Source organism: Scyliorhinus torazame, chromosome 15 (genome assembly GCF_047496885.1).
Source record: "Scyliorhinus torazame isolate Kashiwa2021f chromosome 15, sScyTor2.1, whole genome shotgun sequence".
Taxonomy (NCBI): domain Eukaryota; kingdom Metazoa; phylum Chordata; class Chondrichthyes; order Carcharhiniformes; family Scyliorhinidae; genus Scyliorhinus; species Scyliorhinus torazame.
The window spans coordinates 114,289,928-114,308,316 of record NC_092721.1 but is presented as its reverse complement, the minus strand read 5'-3'; the positions used below and the strand labels follow the sequence as shown (position 1 = coordinate 114,308,316).

General features: G+C 44.8%; 1 protein-coding gene across 6 annotated transcripts in view; it reads left to right on the top strand.

Annotated features, from left to right (window-relative positions):
* LOC140391747 (ubiquitin carboxyl-terminal hydrolase 35-like) overlaps positions 1-18,389 on the top strand; it is a 189,001-nt gene that overhangs the window by 143,574 nt on the left and 27,038 nt on the right. For all 6 annotated transcript variants that reach the window (XM_072476572.1, XM_072476571.1, XM_072476569.1 and 3 more), the window contains exon 10: positions 7,096-7,202. In XM_072476572.1, coding sequence (XP_072332673.1) covers positions 7,096-7,202 — 107 coding nt within the window. The remainder of the gene's footprint in view (positions 1-7,095; positions 7,203-18,389) is intronic.

Sequence of the window (18,389 nt, the reverse complement as noted above, 5' to 3'; positions counted from 1 at the left end):
AATCATTAAAACCTTTTTCTCTCCTTCCCTTTCAAAGTATCTGTTGAGCATATTCACTTGACACACTCGGTGAGTCTGCCTTCCATCTGGTGTTTTTACCACAGTATTCACCTCACTTAATTTCCTTTCAATCTGATACGGTCCACAAAACCTAGCTTTTAAAGGCTCCCCTACCACTGGTAACAACACCAAAACTTTATCTCCACTGTCAAAGCTACGAACTTTGGATTTCTTGTCCACTACCTGTTTCATCACATTTTGTGCAACTGTCAAATGTTGTCTAGCCAATTCGCCTGCTCTATTTAATCATTCACTAAAATTTGACACATAATCCAATAATGTAATTTCCGATTTCTCACCCACCAATTTTTCCTGAATAATTTTAAGTGGTCCTCTTACCTCATGACCAAAAATGAGTTCAAAAGGACTAAATTTGGTAGACTCATTAGGTGCATCCCTAATTGCAAACTATACGAATGGGATTCCTTTATCCCAATCCTCTGGATAATCTTGACAATACGACCTCAACATTGTCTTTAATGTCTGATGACACCTTTCTAACGCTCCCTGCGATTCTGGATGGTACGCAGTTGATTTAAATTGTTTTATTCCTAAGCTATCCCTAACTTCTTTGAATAACTTTGAAGTAAAATTCGATCCTTGATCCGATTGAATTTCTGTGGGTAGTCCATATCTAGTAAAGAATTTAAGTAACTCCTCCACAATCCTTTTAGCTGTAATATTACGTACTGGAATGGCCTCTGGAAACCTAGTAGACACATCCATTACAGTCAAAAGATATTGATTCCCACTTTTTGTTTTAGGAAGCGGTCCTCCACAATCAATTAGGACCCTTGTAAAAGGTTCCTCAAATGCTGGAATGGGTATTAAGGGCGCTGGTTTTATCACTGCTTGAGGTTTCCCTATCACTTGACATGTGTGACATGATTGACAAAATTTAACTACATCTTTATGTAGTCCAGGCCAATAAAAATGTTTCTGGATTTTAGCTTGAGTTTTCCTTATTCCCAAATGACCTCCCACTGGTACCTCATGTGCAACTCGCAACACCTCCTTTCGAAACTCTACCGACAATACTACTTGATGAACTTCTGTCCACTTTTCATCCGCCTGCATATGTACAGGTCTCCATTTTCTCATCAAGACATCATTTTTACGGTAATAACACTCTGGTATACTCTCAGATTCCTCTTCCGTATATGCTTTCTGATATATCCGTTTTATTTCTACATCTTTCTGTTGTAACTCCGCCAATTCTCCTGAACTAAAGATATCCGCCTCATCCTCCACCCGTTCTTGTTCTTTTTCAACCATCTGATCAAAAATCGTTTCTGATAATTGCACTTCAACTTCATCTTCACTCTTTGATTTCTCCTCTTGTCTTAACCTGTGACTTTGCGACCTTGATATTACACAATCCGGAAAAATCCCAGGAGATTCGTCCTTCAACACTTCAGTTGACTGATTTTCCACTCGCTTATCAGCCACAGTAGGCATCACTCCCACCTGCGATTCAGCTGTATCATTACCCAAGATAAACTGTATTCCTGGACAAGATAGTTTATCTATTACTCCTACTACCACTTCACCGCTCTTCACTGGACTTTCCAACCTTACCTTATATAATGTAACGCTACTCCTGTCACCATGAATTCCACATATCACCACCTTTTCTGGCAACATTCTTCCCAAACTACATAATTCCTCATCTCTTACCATTAAAGATTGACTAGCCCCTGTATCTCTTAAAATTGTGACTTCTTTACCTGCTCCTCCTGAAACACATGAGTAAACTTTACCCACACACGTAAATTCTTTCAAGACATCTGGCACCTTCTTAACAATTGCTTCTTGAACGGGCTGTACAATCATTTGCACCTCCTTCGCTTCCCTTGGGCTTTCCTTTACCACTCTAACAAACCCCACTGTCTTATCCTGTTTTGCCACATCAGCCTTCCCAGTGCTTTTCTTCAACCACCAACACTGTGACTTTACATGGCCTAGTTTATTACAGTGAAAACATCTGAAACTTTACATTTCTTTTCCACCCTCCTGGATTTCTTTTTTAATCTGAGGTACACTCTCTTTATTGTCTCCCATCAGATCACCTTTACCTTTACCACTTGAGTATTCTCATGTCCCCAGTTTCTATCCCTCACCGGCTGAAATTGATGTCGGAAACCAATCTTTGATTTATGAACTAATTCCTAATCATCTGCCATTTCTGCTGCTAATCTCGCAGTTTTAACCTTCTTCCACATGAGTTCTCACTACATCAGGAATTGAATTTTTAAACTCCTCCAAAAGTATAATTTCTCTGAGAGCTTCATACGTTTTGGTATATTTTCAAAGCCCTTATCCACCTATCAAAATTACTCTGTTTGAGCCTTTCAAACTCCAGGTATGTTTGAGCAAATTATTTCCTTAAATTGCTAAACCTTTGTCTGTAAGCTTCAGGCACTAGCTCATATGCACTTCAGATGGATTTCTTCACCTCCTGATACGTTCCAGATACTTCCTCCGGTAGTGATGCAAACACTTCACTAGCTCTACCTACCAGCTTTGTTTGAATCAGTAACACCCACATGTCCTGTGGCCATTTCATTTGTTTAGCTACCTTCTCAAATGAAATGAAAAAGGCTTCCACTTCCTTCTCGTCAAACCTTGGCAATGCTTGGACATATTTAAATAGATTCCCACCAAGCCTTCGACTATGACGCTCTTTCTCACTATCCTCATCACTATCATCCAGCTGTAATTTTCCCTGTACGTCTGCCAATTTTAACTGATTGTCATGTTTCATGGCCATTTTCTGAAGTTCAAACTCCCTCTCTTTATCTTTTTCCCTGATCTGTGTCTCCCTTTCTTTTTCTTTTTATTCTGCTACGGCTATTCTTTCCTTTCTCCTTTCTGCTCTCTCCTTTTCTTTCTCCTCTCTCCTTTTCTTTTTCGCCTCTCTCTCTCTCTTTCTCTCTCTCTCCCTCTCTTTCTTTTTCCTCTCTCTCTTTCTCTTTATTTTTCCTCTCTCTCTTTCTTTTTCCTCTCTCTCTCGGCATTGGAGCTGTTTAGCACAGGGCTAAATCACTGGCTTTGAAAGCAGACCAAGGCAGGCCAGCAGCACGGTTCAATTCCCATACCAGCCTCCCCGAACAGGCGCCGGTATGTGGCGACTCGGGGCTTTTCACAGTAACTTCATTTGAAGCCTACTTGTGACAATCTATTTTCATTTCTTTCTCTTTCTTTTTCCTCTCTCTCACTCTCGTATGCCAGCCACTTTAATTCTTTCTCATGTTCCATTTGTTTAATTTGCAACTGAATTTTTGCCATTTCCAATGAGTCAAACTCTTATCTCAGGCAACTTTAAATGCTTAACCACCGCCAAAATTACCTCATCTTTTCGCATTTTGTCAGATAATGTTAACTGCAATGTTCTTGCCAAATCTAACAGTCTGCTTTTTGTTTCTGTCCGTATGATACTACGTGTAACATTCTCCACCCGAAAAACTTCTGAGCCTCTGAAAGAGCCATTATTCACAACACACTCCCCACTTAAACTAAAATACCACACCGGAAAAGCAACAATCCTTCACTGTCTTTAAGTTCACAAAAGCCAATCCAATAGATCGACTTTTATCCCGGATGAGCCCCCAATTGTTATGGGCGAGGCGTTTTCAGAACCCCAAAATGTATCATGGAGTTCACACAAACTCTCCCTTTAATGGATTTGTTCCTTTTCCGAGCACGCGGCTTTTTCCCTAGGTGTTGAATTACAATTATGGACACGTGGGTTTTTAAACACACAACACTGTTTATTCCATGAACTCAACTTAATATCTTAAATAAACATTGGATCTCTTAACACTCCTTACTTCAAAGATAACTCAGAAAATATTGCAACAGTAAATAATTCCTTAAAATGTTCCTTCAAACTTCCAAGCGACTTAACACCTTGAAACAAAATCACATCAGGTTAAAGGCTTCACTGTTATAAATTTAAATCACCCAAATGATCCAGAGATAGTCTTTCATGGCAGATATCCAGTTCACTGCAAAACACAGACACACACACAAGCTGTTTTAAACTGAAACTAAAAACCTACAAAATTAAACTGCAAAATAGCTGACCTGACCACAGCCCCACCCACACTCTGACATCACTGTTTTCTTAAAGGTCCATTGCTTAAACATCCATGTCTTAAAAGTACTCTCACATGACAACAGCAATCAGTACGCTTTATCTATCACCTGTAATTCTTAGAGATTGAAGGCCTTCCTGGATTATTAGTTGGAGGTCACATTCTTAATAAAAGGTATGTGGATGACACTGTTCTTATTGCTGACTCTGAAGGGAAACTGGAAAGTTTTGTTTAGAGTAGTGAGTAAAAGTGAGAACGGCTGAGCATAAATTGTAAGAAAACAAAATGTCGAGGAGTATCCAAAAAGAAAACGATCAGAATGCAGAGTCACTGAAGAATGGAAAAAGTCACAGACAGACAGATTTTGTTCCCTCTGAAGTATGTTAACATTGGCTGGAAGTGTGACTAAGAAAATGATTGGAATAACCAAAGATACATTTTTTAAAAAATGAAATAGATTATAATCAACTCAAAATTAACCATAAAAATGAAATAGATTATGATCAACTCAAAATTAGCCATTAAAATAAAATTGAGTGTCCTGGAATGCGGTGTCATACAGGGCAGGATTCGCTGGCCCCCAGCTGCATGTTTCTCAGCGGTGGGAGGTGTGGCACTGTTTGCTGGTGGCGGGACTCTCTGCTCCCGACACTGTCAATGGGAATTCCCATTGAAGCCACCCTACCCTGCCGGAAAACCTGGGAGCAGGGCTGCACTGCCAGTGGGACCAGAGAATCCTGCCGCCAAAGAAAGGCCAGAGTATTCTGACCATAGAAGCAAGTGTTGGACACCGTGTAGCAATGCAGAGAAGAATTGAAGCTGCAGAGCTGTGATATTTGAGGTGGACAATAAGGATATCTTGGACAAGTCACACTCCTAAATGAAGAGGGGATGATGAAATATGAGACCAAAAGAACACCGATTTAAGATGAGGAAGAGACAGTTGATACTTTAAGAAATACTGATTGCTAAGAGCACGGCTGAATTTAAATGCTAGGGTAATTCCAAATCCCAGAAGGGAAACTTGGAATTCCTGCTTGCAACTGTATTTTGCAATTTGATATAATGTGAGGAAAGATGTGAAGACCAGACGTTCTTGTGATGATTTTAAAACAAATTAGATATTTATTAAACAATTAAACACGCAAGAAAATCAACTAGAAATACAGTTAACTACATTAATGTCTATATACAGTATCCTTAAATTTATCCAGTTCCAAACCCCTCTAATTTCCTAACCCCCCATACCCCAAAGTATCTCAGGTTTTGAAACTATTAGTGATATACAGCAATAGTTATCACACCGGGCACCTATATCTTGTGAGGTTGCTTCTGACTTAAGAGACACAACTGGCTTCTCCAAGAGGTTTTCTTCAGGCACAGCTTGTTGGGAGTTGACACAGCTCTCTGCTGTGTGCTGCGGTCTCAAAACAGCTCACTCAAAACAGCTCTCTTGCACAGGTTGAACTTGCCTCTGATGTACTGATTTTCCTTTTGACTTTTATCTGAACATGTGACTCCAGACCCACAGCAATGAGGGTGACCCTTAACTGTCCCCTCAAGGAAAGGGCAATAAATACTGGCACAGCCAGTGATGCCCATGAACAAATTATTTTTAAAAAAATGAACACCCAAATTAATTGGGGTAACAGTAAAAACAGATGTGTGTGAAGAAATAAGCTTGTTTTGTTGTTTTATGGTGGAACTCATTTGAATCTTGAGCTGAAGCTGTCTTAATAGCCAAAATACCATCCTCCAAACTGCAGCATCCTCAACATACAATGGACCATTTTCAGATCGCTCCAATGCTGTGCCTTGCGTTCCTTTGCTTTGGTTATTTTCCTCCATTTGTCTTCCAAAAACTCATTGCTCCTGGCATCTAATTTCTGAGGATCCTTTGAGGAGCCTGCTAATCATAAGATTCAGCAGCAGGCCGGTAAATATCAGAATTATTTTTTCTTGCTGGTTGTGTAAAGAGGTCTTCTGACATGTGACTGTAATCCTAGGTTGGATTTGTTTCAGACAAATAGGTGATCAAACCCATTGCTTCTCAGAACCTCTCTTTGACAATATGCTTTTCCAGGTGAACAGGCTGCTCTTAAGCTGGGAAATTCCTGCTTTTTGTATAGAAAATCTATTACAGCTAGAATTTTTTTGGTTCAAACATTCTAAATTTAAAAGGGAAAATTTATCTGATGATGGCAGTGTTGTCTATATACTTGTTAATTGTTTGAGAAATGATTTAAAATAGTTATAATTGTTTTTAACTGCTTTGCTAAATGCATGTTACAATTTGGCTGGAGGCTGGCCACCAGCTAAAGTCAAAACATGTTTCACCTGATCGTCAGCTCCTCACTTGAAACCACATTGAATGGGTATGAGAAATGTATAAAAAGTAGCTAGATGGTGTATTAAACATTATTGCTTACGTTGATCAATCATGGAGGTTTTGGTCTTGGTCTTGTTGGCGCCTAATGCAAGTTTTTCTATCAAATTGTGAATATTCTCACCACTCCATGCTTTTTGTGATCCATATATATGTGGTTTGTGGGTCATAAGGAAGAAAATTTGATTACCTGTATGTCTTCCTTACTCTGTAACCATTGATTATTCACCACAGATATAGTGCTCACTCTTCTACCTCTTTCTCCCACATTGTTTTTACGATTTCTAACTTTCTTTATATTTTTTAATTGTTTGATGTGTAGTTGCTTTTCACCTTGTAGGATTACTTGCATCATGAACAATAACTAGACAGTTATTTAGGTCATAACGTCAAACAGAGCTCTCTATTAGACGCACACTTATTCAAGCAGAGTATAAACTTCAAGGAATATGGAATGCTATCGGAAGCAGCTCATGTAACTTCTTTGAATTATGTGGCATTTTTGAGGAGGACAATTTTTGAATTTCTAACTTTTCTAATTTATATTTGTAGAGACCAGCCATTTTCCCCAGTAGCTTTTTGAAAGCTTCATCTCCTCCGTGGTTCAACCCAGGAGCCCAACAGGACTGTTCAGAATACTTAAAATATCTGTTGGACAGGTTAGTTGAAGAGTTGCAATGTAAATTTAATTAGGAGTTGTTATTCAATTTTTCACCTAGCATATAACTGATGAATACTCGCTAATCAATGTTAACCATTTGGTCATTGATTTGTCTGTTGTGACGACAAGGAGGTTGACGTCTCTGCTTTTGACTCTAGCTCCTCAGTAGTCAGCACTGCTAATTCCAATCACAGCTTTCAGTTTGATAATTTATTAGTAATTAAAATTGTTAACTAACATATAAAAAAGAACTCCTTTTACCTCACTCATTCACTCTATTCATCCAGCACCTGTAATTTCATGGTCCAGGCTTCCCATCTGTAACCCAAGCTTTCCAGGCCCTTTTTAAATATAATCTGCAGGTATTACAATGACTCCCAAAATGGCAATACCTGTAATAACAGGTCCAGAACCAAGGCATCAACATTTATAGGCAAACCGTACCACCTGAGTTAAGGATGTGTATAAGGCCTTGGTTTTACTCCAAGTCTGTCTCCTCTTAGTTCTCTCAGCTGTATGTTTACCCCCTTGTTCCACACACACACACATCATTGTCCTGTTCTTGTATTCTGGGTTGCTGTGTTTTGTAGCTTGGGAGGTAAGTAATTCCGATAGTAAATGTTGTTTTACAAACTGCCTTTACAAAATAATTTTATATAATTTATATTTTGTTGGTTTTATTCCAGTACTCCTCTCCCATTTCCTCTTTTAAAACAGTACAGGTCCTTCCCTCATTCACAGCGCCACTTCACCTGCCCACTTACGTACTGTTGTTCACTTTGACCTGACTGCCAACCTTGTCCTTAGTTGAAAATTTTAGCCAAATCAGTACAGTGGCTTGGAAAGACCCATGGCATTTTCTAATCAGTCAATTTTTGCTCCAGTTCTGCGTATCTGCTTTGCTACATATCTCCGCTATTCCATTTGGCTTTCATGAACATTTTGCCACTCTAACTTAGAAACCATTATCTCTAGGGGGTGGCACAAATGACTCGCACTGCCACCTCACAGCGCTAGGGACCCGGGTTTGATTCCAACTTCAGCTGTCTGTGTGGAGTTTGCACATTCTTCCAGTTTCTGCGTGGGTTTCCTCTGGGTCCTCCAACGATGTGCAGGTTAGGTGAATTGGCTATGCTAAATTGCCCCAGGTGGGATTATGGGATAGGGTGTGGTTTGGGCCGAGATAGGATGCTCTTTCAGAGGGTCGGTGCAGACCCGATGGGCTGAATGGCCTCCTTCTGCACTGTAGGGATTCTATGATTCTACGGCTTTTATTGCTGTCCACATCTAATAGGTCCAGCCTGCCACCACCCACTTTACCTCGCATCTCCAATTTTTTTCACTTGTTTCTTATTCCTCAGGTCTGTTGTGCCATTCCCTTGGCCTGTCAAAATTTCTGTTGCCAAGAAAACTATTTGCTCTCCTCTATCTCTGTCCCTGCCACAATCACCACCAGCTCTTCCCTCTTATTCTCCTTCTATCCCCTCTCCTCCCCAATGCGTCAACGTCACCTGCACCCAAAGAACATAATTATTCTTCATTCCTTATCTATAATACAGCGAGAGATAGACCAGTATTTTGAATTAATCGTGTAAACTAGTTTTATCCTGATTAAACAACAGGACGTAGCCACTGTCATGCCCTATTAACTTAAATAGGTTCAGAACTCACAAGGCAACTGGAACTGATATTGCTTTACCAACACAAACATGCAGTGTACTACTGGCCTCTGGTAGAAAATACGACTGACTTCACCTGGAGTGGAGTTGAGGGTGTGTGCAAGTAGTTGGAAACAAAAACATCAAGTTTCTTATGTACTACTATGTAATGAATGAACGAGAGAACCAGCGAGTGCAAATTTTTAATATGGGGACTTGCGTAGAAATTGAAAGCAAAGAACATGTGCAAGGGAAAAAAGCCTTCTGCAAGGGTGTTTGTTTGCTATCAAAATTGTGAGCTCCGTTCTTGGCTAAGAACTAGCTGAATAAAAAATCAGCTTTGCTTAATGTAGAAACGACCATCAAAGCATTCACCTCCTATTTGATATGTTTTCAAGGGCCCATCCTAAACAGATTTAGCATTCACCTTGGATTGAGACCAGATATGGTTGGTCCTTTCAACTTGTCACCGGTTTTGGTCAGGGAATTAGATGTCCTGCTAGAGAAACCACTGATGGGTGGATGAATATGAGTTGAGGTACACAAACTGTTGGTAGATGCCTAGCCACCCTCGCTTCCCTATATTTCAGTGCTTTGTAAGCGATTACTTCACCCCTGATCACAGCCTTCAGCTGTGAAACCTCCCCATTCTGGTTGTTAGTAATACACTCGTCTAAGGCTTGTGATGTTTTCTCACAGAAAGTCTTGTCGGCCAGGAGGGCCGTTTCCAACCTCCATGGGGGGGCGGGCACGGCCCGTCTCCATCCTCACATCCACGTAATGTGGAGCATGGTCGGAGATTACAATCGCGGAATATTCCGCTCTTACTAGCCCTGGAAGCACCGATTTCACCGAAGTCACAGCCGGAAGGTGTATGAATCTCTCTCTGTAATCTAAACACTGTAAATCGATCCTGGTGATTTAAAGCTAATAACAGTAGTGACTTTAATCTGATGTGCATCTGGTAAAAGGTGTTTTAAGTCGTACGGATGTTAAAAGGAAAGCTTAAAGGATTACTTAGTGTTGTAGTCTTTGGGGTTGTATTTGAATTGATGGTTGCTAAGAAGTTCACTATGTTTTAAAAAGGTTAACTTGAATTCATAGAATAAACATTGTTTTGCTTTTAAAAAATACCTATCCATTTCTGCTGTACCACACCTGTGGAGTGGGCCGTGTGCTCCCCATACCACAATCTATTAAAAGTTGTGGGTCAGGGACTTCCGGTTGCGGCGATGACCAGCTAAGCTGCACGTTTCGGCACCTCCCGTTTCAACGGACTTTGGGCTCTTATCTGGAGCCCCAACGGAAATTTTTTACGGCCAAACCCAGTGTGAGGTGACAAAGGAAGAAGTCCCCCCGGGTGTGGATGGAAAGGAGTGACAGCAGTGTCCAGATTGCGGAGGATCCTCTGGAGCAGCGGCAGGGAAGAGAAGGGAGAAGCAAGATGGCGGCCGAGGGAGCCCAGATGGTATGGGGCCCGGTACTGCAGGAGTTCCTCCGACGATGTGTGGAGGAGCTCAAGAAAGAGGTGCTGGCTCCGATGTTACTGGCAATCGAGGGATTGAAGGAAACACACAAGGTCCAGGCGATGGAACTCCGTGGAGTGAAGGCAAAGGCAGCCGAGAACGAAGACGAGATACAGGGCCTGGTGGTAAAAACGGAGACGCACGAGGCACTACATAAGAGGTGCATAGAAAGGCTGGAAGCCCTGGAGAACAGCTCGAGGAGGAAGAATCTAAGGATTTTAAGTCTCCCTGAAGGGACAGAGGGGGCTGATGCTGGGGCGTATGTGAGTACGATGTTCCATACTCTAATTGGAGCTGAGACCCCAACGGGCCCCCTGGAAGTGGAGGGAGCGTACCGGGTCCTCGTGAGAAGACCAAAGGCAGGGGAAACACCACGAGCAATAGTGGTGAGGTTCCATCGCTACAGGGACAGGGAGATGGTCCTGAGTTGGGCTAAGAGGACACGGAGCAGCAGGTGGGAGAACGCGGTGATAGGTGTATATCAAGATTGGAGTGCGAAGGTGGCGAGAAGGAGGGCGAGCTTCAATCGGGCCAAGGCGGTGCTCCATAGGAAGAAAGTCAAATTTGGGATGCTGCAGCCGGCAAGATTGTGGGTCACACACCAGGGCAAACACCACTACTTCAAGACGGCGGAGGAGGCATGGACATTCATTCAGGAAGAGAAATTGGACTAGACTTGAGAAATTGATGTCTGGAGAGAGGTAGCGAGGTGGTGGCACAGAAAAGTAAAGTGGGGAGAGGGGAGGGCTAATACGTAAGAATATTGGACGGGGAATTTTTTCTCTGAGGGGGGACACACTAAGAAATGTGGGCGCCGGTGGGGCAGGGAAGGGGAATGAGGGAACTGCGCCATTAGGGGCGGGGCCGAGAGGGAAGCGCGGGTTTTTTCCCCGCGCTATGGAAATTGAGGCGGGAAAAAGGGCGCAGGAAGGAAGGGGGCCTCACACGCAGGGAGGTCAAAGGATAAACGGAGGAAGCCGAGGTCAGCCAGAGTTAGCTGACTCCCGGAAGCAATATGGGGGGAGCAATCAAGCTAGGGGGGAATCTAGCGGGGAGGGGGGGGGGGACTAACTGGGTTGCTGTTGCTGAGGGTAAGGGGGAGCTGATACGAGACGAGGTGGTCGGGACGGGAGGGCGCCGTCTGGGGGACCGACGGGTGCGTGGGACCTGGGTGAGGAGCTGGCTTAAAAAAGGGGATGGCTAGTCAACAAGGGGGGGGGGGGGGGGTAAATGGCCCTCCAACCCGGCTGATTACGTGGAATGTGAGAGGTTTAAATGGGCCGATTAAGAGGGCAAGGGTGTTTGCGCACTTAAAGAGACTGAAGGCGGACGTGGTTATGCTCCAGGAGACGCAATTGGCGGATCAGGTTAGACTGAGGAAAGGATGGGTGGGACAGGTATTCCACTCGGGGTTAGATGCGAAAAACAGAGGGGTGGCAATACTGGTGGGGAAACGGGTATCGTTCAAGGCTAAGACCATAGTGGGGGCAGGTACGTGATGGTGAGTGGCAGATTGCAAGGTGAGGCGGTGGTGCTGGTGAACGTATATGCCCCGAACTGGGATGACGCGGGATTCATGAAGCGAATGCTGGGACGTATCCCGGACCTGGAGGCGGGAAGCTTGGTAATGGGGGGGGGGATTTTAACACAGTGCTGGACCCAGGGCTGGACCGGTCCAGATCCAGGACCGGGAGAAGGCCGGCAGCGGCCAAGGTGCTTAAGGGATTTATGGAGCAGATGGGAGGGGTAGATGCCTGGAGATTTGCTAGTCCGATGGGGAAAGAGTTTTCCTTCTTCTCCCACGTCCATAAAGTATACTCCCGGATAGACTTTTTTGTCTTGGGAAGGGCGCTGATCCCAAAAGTGGCAGGAACGGAGTACTCGGCTATAGCCGTTTCAGATCACGCCCCACATTGGGTGGACCTGGATCTAGGAGAGGAAAAGGAGCAGCGCCCACTTTGGAGATTAGACATGGGACTACTGGCAGACGAAGGGGTATGCGGAAGGGTGAGGGGATGCATCGAAAGATACCTGGAGGTCAATGATGGTGGGGAGGTCCAGGTGGGGGTAGTATGGGAAGCGCTGAAGGCGGTGGTTAGAGGAGAGCTGATTTCCATTTTAGCCCACAAGGGGAAACAAGAGGGTAAAGAAAGAGAGAGATTGGTTGGGGAAATTCTGAGGGTGGATAGGCAGTATGCGGAGGCCCCGGATGAAGGGCTATGCAGGGAAAGACGAAGACTACAGACGGAGTTTGACCTGCTGACCATGGGAAAGGCGGAGACGCAGTGGAGGAAGGCACAGGGAATACAATATGAATATGGGGAAAAGGCGAGCCGGCTGCTGGCCCAACAACTTCGAAAGAGGGGGGCAGCGAGAGAGATCGGAGGAGTTAGGGACGAAACGGGAAAGATGGAGCAGAGAGCAGGGAAAGTGAACGAGGTGTTCAAGACATTTTATGAGAGGCTGTATAAGTCCCAACCCCCGGAGGGGAAAGAGGGAATGATACACTTTTTGGACCAGCTGGAGTTCCCGAAGGTGGAGGAGCAGGAGGTGGCAGGTCTTGGGGCGCAGATTGAGGTGGAGGAGGTGATCAAAGGAATTAGGAATATGCAAGCAGGGAAGGCCCCGGGACCAGATGGGTTCCCGGTGGAATTTTAAAGGAAGTATATGGACCTGCTGGCCCCGCTTCTGGCGAGAACCTTCAATGAGGCTAAGGAAAGGGGGACACTACCCCCGACAATGTCGGAGTAGACGATATCGTTAATTCTGAAATGAGACAACGACCCGCTGCAGTGCGGGTCATACAGGACCATCTCCCTCCTAAATGTAGACTCCAAACTGCTGGCCAAAGTGATGGCGACAAGGATAGAGGAGTGCGTCCCAGGGGTGGTACATGACGACCAGACAGGGTTTGTTAAAGGGAGACAATTGAACGCCAATATACGAAGGTTGCTGGGGGTGATGATGATGCCCCCACCGGAGGGGGAGGCAGAGATAATGGTGGCGATGGATGCAGAGAAGGCATTCGATAGTGTGGAGTGGGACTATTTGTGGGAGGTGCTGAAGAGATTTGGGTTCGGGGAGGGGTTCATTAGATGGGTTAGACTCCTGTATGGGGCCCCGGTGGCAAGCATTGTTACAAATAGGCAAAGATCGGGGTACTTCCGATTACATAGGGGTACAGGACAGGGGTGCCCCCGGTCCCCGTTACTGTTCGCGTTGGCAATTGAGCCATTGGCCATAGCACTGAGGGACTCTAAGAAGTGGAGGGGGGTGCTTGGAGGGGGAGAGGAACATCAAGTGTCACTATATGCAGACGATTTACTGCTATATGTGGTGGACCCAGTAGAGGGGATGCCAGAGGTAATGCAGATACTCGGGGAGTTTGGAGAGTTCTCGGAATATAAATTAAATATGGGAAAGAGCGAACTTTTTGTGATGCACCCCGGGGAACAGGGCAGGGGGATAGATGCTTAGCCGCTGAGGAGAGTGACAGGGAATTTTCGATACCTGGGGATTCAGGTGGCCAGGAACTGGGGAACCCTACACAAACTTAACCTGACGCGACTGGTAGAGCAGACGGTGGAGGACTTTAAGAGGTGGGATATGGTGCCCCTGTCATTGGCGGGCAGAGTACAGACGGTCAAGATGGTGGTCCTCCCGAGATTTCTTTTCGTGTTTCAGTGCCTCCCCATCCTGATTACTAAGGCCTTTTTAAAAAAAAATAGATAGGAGCATTACGAGCTTTGTATGGGCGGGAAAGACCCCGAGGGTAAAGAGGGGGTTCCTGCAGCGCAGTAGGGACAGAGGGGGATTTGCACTGCCGAGTCTGAGTGACTACTATTGGGCCGCCAATGTGTCGATGGTCCGTAAGTGGATGAGGGAAGAGGAAGGTGCGGCGTGGAAAAGGCTGGAGATGGCGTCCTGTAAGGGAACAAGCCTGAAAGCGCTGGCGACGACGCCGCTACCGTTCTCCCCGAAAAGGTACACCACACCACCCAGTGGTGGTGGCGACCTTGAAGATCTGGGGGCAGTGGAGACGACACAGGGGAGTGACTGGTGCCTCGGTGTGGGCCCCGATAAGGAATAACCACAGGTTCGTCCCGGGGAGGATAGATGGGGGATTTCAATGTTGGCAGCAAGCAGGAATTAGGAAGCTGAAGGACCTGTTTGTGGACGGGACATTTGCGAGTTTGGGAGCATTGGAAGAAAAATATAAGTTGCCACCAGGGAATGCTTTCCGATACATGCAAGTGAGGGCATTTATGAGGCAACAGGTGAGGGAATTTCCGCAACTCCCGACGCAAGGGATCCAGGATAGAGTGATTTCGGGGGCATGGGTTGGAGAAGGTAAAGTGTCGGAAATATACAGGGAGATGAGAGACGAGGGGGAGACAATGGTAGAGGAGCTGAAGGGAAAATGGGAAGAGGAGCTGGGGGAAGAGATTGAGGAGGGGCTGTGGGCAGATGCCCTAAGCAGGGTAAATTCCTCGTCCTCATGTGCCAGGCTTAGCCTGATTCAATTTAAGGTTCTACACGGCGCATATGACGGGAGCAAGACTGAGCAGGTTTTTTGGGGTGGAGGATAGGTGTGGGAGGTGCTCGGGAAGTTCGGCGAACCACACCCACATGTTCTGGTCGTGTCCGGCACTGCATGAGCTCTGGGAGGGTGTGGCAAGAGTGGTCTCAAAGGTGGTGGGGGTCTGGGTCAAACCAAGCTGGGGGTTAGATATATTTGGGGTTGCAGAAGAACCGGGAGTGCAGGAGGCGAAAGAGGCCGACGTTCTGGCCTTTGCGTCCCTAGTAGCCCGGCGTAGGATTCTACTTGTGTGGAAAGAAGCGAAGCCCCCGGGCTTGGAGGCCTGGATAAACGACGTGGCAGGGTTCATAAGACTGGAGCGAATAAAATATGCGTTAAGAGGATCGGCTCAGGGGTTCACCAGGCGGTGGCAACCGTTCCTTGACTATCTCGCGGAACGATAATGGAAAAACAGAAAGGACAGCAGCAGCAACCCGGGGGGGGGGGGGGGGGGGCGGTTATTATCCTGTGTTTTTGTTTTTTGCCATTTGTTGATATTTGCTTTTTGTTTATCTCTTTTTTTCATTTGTTGTTAGTTTAATATTATTTAAATAACGTTTAATGCATATTCCTTTATTATGTTGTAAAAACGGAAAATCTCTGTTTGAAAAATGTCAATAAAATATATATATATTTTTAAAAAAAAGTTGTGGGTCAGGTGAACTCCATGAACCCCATGAACCCCCAGAACACTTTGGGGTTCTCTAAACCCTGGCCCATAACAACTGGACATGCCAGCCATTCCGCGTATGCGTGCTGCCTCAGCAGTGCGCAGGTCCAGAACCCAGCGAGGTAGAATATCGCCTCCTGACGTCAGCGCGCTGATCCAGGAGCAGATAATTTTTTTTAAAGCGCTGGAGTCTTCGATCATAAGACATAGGAGCAGAATTAGGCCACGCGGCCCATCGAGTCTGCTCCGCCATTCAATCATGGCTGATATTTTTCTCATCCCCATAACCCCTGATCCCCTTATTGATCAAAAACCTATCTATCTCTGTTTTAAAGACACTTCATGATTGTTCCAAGTTGCTACATGAGGCCTGCTGTAGCCAGCCTAATGCCCTTTCTCTCTTTGTTCCTGTGTTCTCTTTATGGCGTTTTCTCTCTTCTTTCCCCCCCCCCCCCCCCCTCCCATCTTCCTCCCACCTCCCTCTGTTTCTTCCCCTAGTTGTCTCCCTATTACTGATGTCTGCCCCTACCCCTCCACTCCCTTGCCAGGCGTTTTCGCGCTTACGGGAGATGTGCCATTGCCTCTCTTCCCTGCACAATTCCTGTTGCTAGCCTCCCCGTTAGTGTGGTGGCCCCCCTCCAAGGGTTAGTTGTGTGTCCTCCCATCGCCCGTTCTCTGAGCTCCCTACCTGCCGTTCCCCTCATTCTTTCCTGCGCTCTGCTGCCCTCAATCTTTCCTTTGTCTCTTTCTTCCCTAGTCCCCAGAACGAGGCAGTGCAGTCCGACGCAAAGTGTTCATTATGTTGGTTCACAGTTAGCAAATCAACAAGTAAGTCTCGTTTGCTGAACTCTGTCCCTGCTGCCGTTTCTCGAGTCCGTTTTCCAGGACAAACTTGTCCTCATCCGCAGGGGCCGTGAAAAAGTGCTCCCTGCCTTGGAATGTGACCCAGAGCTTGGCTGGGTACAGCATCCCAAATTTTTTCTTCGCCCTATTGAATTCTGCCCGGCGCTTAGCCAGGTTAGCCCCAACGTCCTGGTAGATGTGAATCCGGTGACCCTCCCAATTACAGTTCTTAGTTTGTTTCGCCCAGCGCTGGATTTGTTCCCGGTTTTGGTACCGGTGCATTTTTGGTACCGGGGAGTTGCGCCTGGAGGGAGGGGGCACGGCTGAATTACTTATTGAGTACCTTGCATCTTTTTTATTTTAAATAAAAATATTTTAATTCGGTTTTTATTATTTTTTCCACCTCTTCTTTCAGGATTCCTTTGTCTTAAATGCTTCCCCAATAGAATACTATTGCTTCAAACCATGAAAATAAAGATACCAAACCTTATAATTGCTTCAGCGATGTGGCTTGTCTGTAGCCAACTTCATTAGCTCTTTTCTTCACAGGTCTGACTTTAACCTCCATAAGCAGTATCCTGCTCCAAATGCAGCTCCTCTTTGATCCTTTTTACTTCAATATTCCTGGAGCTTCTTTTCTATTCCTTAGTTTCTAGAAAGAACTGACTTTTAGTTCCATGGAGCTTTCTTTTGTGCATCTTACCTCATTGTATGGCTTTTCAGCATCTGGCAGAGCTGAGAGAGCTGCCTTCCCTCTCACTACCAAGCTCCAACTGCTGGAAGAAACAACTTTTCACGGCATAACCCTCTCTATGCACAATAGAAGCATAGTTTTATCTGAAACTGAAAACTTCCAGATGCAAACACCTTTGTCTAGTTTGGATCTAACTGAAATTAAAGGTTTACCCTTCCTTGCACAACAACACTAAATCAAACCCACTTTCTTATGTCTTTATGTCTAATATTTAACAATACAGGTATAAATCACTTAAAGCTATTGAGCAGTTGTTTTTCAGACTGAAGTATGGTATTCCCCAGGGGTTGACAATATAAGGACAACCACTTTTCTTGCTATGTGATCCAACTTGGGTGAATATAACTTATTGTTTTGTTCAAAGCATGATTTCAACATTTTTAGAAGCAACAAAACTTGGATTTATTGTGAACTGTGAGGAGCATACAGGAAGACATTAGGAGGACATAGACAGGCTGGTGGAATGAATGATTATGTGGTAGATTAAATTTAATTCGGAATTGTGACGTTTTTAAGTTTTAGGAGGAAGGACATGAGGCTATATAGGGTATGATTCTAAATTAAATGTAGGAATAGAGACACTGGGTATATATGCACAAATCATTGAAGGTGAGGGCAGGCTGAGAAAGTGGTTAAAAGGGCATATGGAATCCTGGGCTTTAAGGAAAGACTTGGAATACAATAGCTATATTGAACCTCAGTAAAATACTGGTTCAACCACAACTGGAGCAATGTTCACAATTCTTAGATTCACACTTTACGAAGGAAATTAAAGCATTAGAGAGAGCACAGAGAAGATTTACAAGAAGCAATGTGGATTAATTGGAGAGGTTGGGATTATTCTCCTTGGAAAATAAATGGTTGAGAGGAGATTTGATGTAGGCGTTCAGAATCATGGAGAACCCAGGCAGAGAAGCTGTTTCCTTTGGTGGAAGGTTCAGGAACCAGAGGATACCAATATAAGATGAATGGTAAAAGAACCAACAGCAAAGTGAGGGGAAACCTTTTTTTTTACACAGCAAATGGTGAGGATCTGGAATACACTGCTTGACAGTGTGGTAAAGGCAGATTCAAAGGAAATCGGGATAAGAATTTCAGACAAAGATTTGCAGGACTAGGAAAAGGATTGTGAGTATGGGATAACTTGAGTTGTTC